Consider the following 4619-nt stretch of genomic DNA (forward strand, 5'->3'; position numbering starts at 1 on the left):
TTTTGTTTTAAAAGCTAAAACAAAAACAATATTTTAATTTATATAATTATATATAATAATTAAATATATTATATAATATATATTATAAATAATTACAAATATATAATAGAATACTATTAATAAGATTTAATATAAATTTCATATTTAAAGAAATTTGATTTAATACAAAATATATACATTTATAAGAATATGATGCCAAAAATATAAATTTACATCATTTTAAAATTAAAATTTCTAAACATTTTTTATTATGAAACAAATAATATAGAAAAAATTTTTAAAAATTCAGTTTATGAATATATTTAAATTATTAATGAATCAACAATCACTGTAAATCATTATTAAGCAATTTAATATTGATTTAAATAATTACTTATAAATTTCGATAAATCGATAAATTCGGAATTACAGATAATTAGTTCATGAAACTTGAATTTTAAGTCGACCATTAATTTATTTAAAAAAATACATATTTCTTATCTTTATTTTATATTTGATTTCTGTTTATATTAATATAAAAAAAGAAATGAAAATAAATAAAATCTGTTAATCGATTATTTTTAATTTAATCAAAATTTGATAAAAAAAATGTATCAAATGTTTTAAAAAATAATATATTTATAAATATTATAAATAATATTTTGATATCATGCATGTATAAGCAATGTTATATAAGTAATATATATTATTCAAAAATACATAAGAGAATTTATACATATATGTAATAATATTTAGAAAATTATTACTACAAAAAATTAATAATTTTTCATCTGACAATAAAATTTAATTCAATTTAGATTGAAGTTTTTAAACTTCATTTCATTGATAATATTATACTATTTATATTGAAAAGCACACTAAACATATTAATTGTCTAATGAACAATTAAAATTATTTTTGTACAATATGTTAACAATCTTTATGATCATAATTAAAATAATTAAGAATTTTAATTGAAAAAAATATTATATATTTTAAATTTTATGTTTATTATATGTTTTAAACGCATGATTAAACTATCTATACTATACTATAAATATTTTATAAGAAAATATTATATATAATAACAAATCATAACAACATACAGCACCTTTAAATCGTAATCAAAAGAATAAATTATATATTTAAGAAGAAAATTAATATATTTCATGCTCACTCTAATATGGTTTCTCGTGTAATTCAAGGATGTACAGTCATATAAACACAAAAAATACAACAGAAAAAAAAACGTAATAGTTGGCACAAAGTATAAAATTTGACACAGAAACTTGACTCTTCACTGTTCAACTTTCAACTAAACTATGTTAAATTTTTATGCATTGATTAAACTATATACGTGATATATTACTTACGTATGGCGACCTCTATAATGATAAATAACGGTAAAAACGATCAATCGATAAAGCAGGAATTCCAAAAATCTTATTTATATTAAATAATTATTAACATGTAAAAATTTTTTACTTGTATTATTTTGTATTATTTATTTTACAAATTATATAAAATCTTGTTTGTTTTTGTAAAATGCATATTTTTTTTTACATGAAAATATAAAATTTAATATTTATAAATATTTTGTATATTTTAAAATTATAAATTCAAAAATATTTAATATTTTATGTAATACGTCATAATATATATTTATATTTTTAACAATGATTATATATATATTGAAATTTATTTATATATAATGTTTGTTTTATATTATGTTTTATAAAAAATAAAATTTCTACATGCAATATAATTAAAATTATAAATATATATCAAATATCTATTTATTAAATATTAAAATTAATTTAAATTTATTAATAATAAAAGTTTATATAATTATAATTTAAATTATAGTTATATGTTAAATGTGAATATTTATCTTTAAAATGAATTTTTATTTTTAAAAGTCAAGAATATTCCTTACATAGTGATTACAAGAGATTTATAAATGTGTTTGTTATTCCATATAAAATGGTGGAGCCGGATTAACTCTCATTTTACATCGTTGCATACGTAGTTGATCACTCGATATTTAAACGTTCCAAAAATGACTACAAGGTTTTGTGGAATCAAATTAGGACCTTCAATAGAAGTTTTTGCAATTCATAAAGCTTTTTTAGAAGATACTCACGAAAAAAAAGTGAATTTATCTATAGGAGGTATGTTGCAAAATTTTTAATTTAATATTTTATATTTAAAAAAACAAATATATATAAATAAATTCTTTTATAATTTCTTTTTTATAATTTAAAAAATGATTTTTTAAAATATAAAAGCTTGAAATTTTTTAAAATTATCTTATTTGTCATTTGATATTACTAATAAATCTGTTCTTGAATGACCTCCAGCAATATCTAGTGATTACATAACACATATCATATATTGTTATAGAATATAATTACTTTTTAAATATTAAATAATGTATAAGATTATTAAGATTATTATATAATTCAAATATTTTCTGAAATTTATAATAAAATTATTTATTTATAGCTTATCGCACAAGTGAAGGAAAACCATGGGTATTACCAGTTATACGGAAAGTAGAAAAATCATTAGCTGCAGATGATTTACAAAATCATGAATATCTCCCTGTTTTGGGATTAGATGCTTTTTCTCAAGCAGCAACAAGACTTTTGTTGGGTACAGATTCTCCTATTATTGCACAAGGTCATGCTTTTGGCATTCAAACATTATCTGGCACTGGTGCATTGCGTGTTGCAGCTGAATTTTTAAATCGTATTTTACACTATGATGTTGTTTATTATAGCAAACCTACTTGGGGCAAGTATTAATAACTTTTAAATGAAATGATGAAAAAGATATTTATTTACATAATTTTTAATATAATATTTTTAATTTTTAATATTTATTAATAGAAAATCACAAACTTGTGTTTTTAAATGGAGGATTTAAAAGAGCTTGTGAATATAGATATTGGAATCCAGAAACCTGTTCTCTTCATATAGAAGGAATGCTTAAAGATCTTAGAGATGCTCCAAAGAATGCTGTAATTATTTTCCATACATGTGCACATAATCCTACTGGATGTGATCCAACTCCTGAACAATGGGAGAAAATAGCAGATGTAGTGGAAGAAAATTTTCTTTTTCCAGTTTTTGATACTGCTTATCAAGTATTATTATAGATAATATATATTGCTATCTATTTTTAAAATAATTTTAACAGTAATATAAAAGATATAATTTTTAGGGTTTTGCAAGTGGTAATATAGATAAAGATGCTTATGTAGTAAGAAGATTTGCTGAACGTGGAATAGAATTTATGTGTACTCAAAGCTTTTCTAAAAATTTTGGTTTATATAATGAAAGAGTTGGAAATTTGATAGTTGTTATGTCTGATACAAAAGAATTAGCTCAAGTTAAATCACAGTTAACTTTGATTGTCCGAGGAATGTATAGTAATCCACCAAATCATGGAGCAAGATTAGTTGCAACTGTTTTACAGAATCCAGATCTTTTCAAGCAATGGTATAATATAAAAAACAAAATAATAAAATTATACACTAAATATAAATATTTTCTAAAAATATCAAAATATTTCAGGAAAAGTCATATGATTACAATGTCTACTAGAATAAAAGAAATGCGAGTATGTTTATATGAAAAATTGGTTCAAAAAGGAACTCCAGGTGTTTGGGATCATATTACTAAACAAATAGGAATGTTTTGTTATACAGGTCTAACTGGTTAGTATTTAAGGAAACTATTTTATTATATTTAATAATATATTATTTTATTTAAATCATTATTTCAGAAAGACAAGTTGAATGTTTAATCAATAATTACCACATCTATATGTTACGAAGTGGTAGAATAAATATATGTGGACTTAATGAAAACAATGTAGATTATGTAGCAAATGCGATTTATGAAACCATTCTACTATATCCACAAAATAAGCAAAGTTGTACATGTTAAAAGATGAATCAGATTTCATATGGTAATAACTATAAATTATCACTAAAATTTTAGTATTGAGAAATTGTTAAAGTATAAGAATATTTTATATGCATTGAAGTTATGTTATAATCATAAAAATTAATATTATATAGCTATTTTTGTTTTAGTTAAAATTCTCTTCAATTTAATTTATTGGGATATTTATCTAAGATATTTGTTTCTTTTTTAAAAAATTCTTAATATTTCTTAAAAAAAATTTCAAATTAACGTAAATTTTTTATTTCATACATAACTTAAAAAATTTTGTTAAAAATCGCCTTGTCTCTAAAAGTACAAAACATCAACAAAGTATTATGAAAATGCCAAATTTTAATACATATATAATCGCTTATTATTAAAGTGATTTTTATTAAGCTTAATAGTTTGTAGGAAAATATTCAGAAATAATAAAAATTCATTGTGATATAAATGATTTTTTAATGTTTGTCAAAGAAAATTAATCATATATAAACTAATGTTTTATATCGTTAATAAGCTTTACTTCAAAATAATAATATTCTATAACTGATATAAACAAAAATTTTCAAAAGGCTCTATTTTTCTATTATTTAGAAAATTGTTAAATCATATACATTATATAAAGTTTGAAATTATCATATATCACATGTTCTTGTAAATAATTTCAGATATATATATATATATATA

General features: G+C 19.8%; 2 protein-coding genes across 6 annotated transcripts in view; one reads left to right on the forward strand and one right to left on the reverse strand.

Annotated features, from left to right (window-relative positions):
* LOC102675532 (protein draper-like) overlaps nucleotides 1-1296 on the reverse strand; it is a 29005-nt gene extending 27709 nt beyond the window's left edge. For all 5 annotated transcript variants that reach the window (XM_031514949.1, XM_031514948.1, XM_006609147.2 and 2 more), the window contains exon 1: nucleotides 1157-1296. The gene's annotated coding sequence lies outside the window, so the exon portion shown is untranslated. The remainder of the gene's footprint in view (nucleotides 1-1156) is intronic.
* Nucleotides 1297-1925: 629 nt separating this feature from the next.
* On the forward strand, nucleotides 1926-3996 carry LOC102675388 (aspartate aminotransferase, cytoplasmic). The gene is made up of 6 exons (XM_006609143.2): nucleotides 1926-2150; nucleotides 2485-2775; nucleotides 2871-3127; nucleotides 3205-3482; nucleotides 3558-3700; nucleotides 3769-3996. Exons 1-6 carry the CDS (start codon nucleotides 2039-2041, stop codon nucleotides 3930-3932), a joined length of 1245 nt encoding a protein of 414 aa, XP_006609206.1. The 5' UTR covers nucleotides 1926-2038; the 3' UTR covers nucleotides 3933-3996.
* Nucleotides 3997-4619: the final 623 nt, after the last annotated feature.

The sequence above is a fragment of the Apis dorsata genome, unplaced genomic scaffold (assembly GCF_000469605.1).
Source record: "Apis dorsata unplaced genomic scaffold, Apis dorsata 1.3 scaffold_52, whole genome shotgun sequence".
Classification (NCBI taxonomy): domain Eukaryota; kingdom Metazoa; phylum Arthropoda; class Insecta; order Hymenoptera; family Apidae; genus Apis; species Apis dorsata.

Excerpts from the sequence above, each read along its gene's own strand:
- LOC102675388 (XM_006609143.2), top strand. The coding sequence starts at position 2,039 with ATGACTACAAGGTTTTGTGGAATCAAATTAGGACCTTCAATAGAAGTT. Across the intron at positions 2,151-2,484 it reads AGTGAATTTATCTATAGGAG|CTTATCGCACAAGTGAAGGA; the intron begins GTATGTTGCAAA and ends ATTTATTTATAG. Across the intron at positions 3,483-3,557 it reads CCAGATCTTTTCAAGCAATG|GAAAAGTCATATGATTACAA; the intron begins GTATAATATAAA and ends AAAATATTTCAG.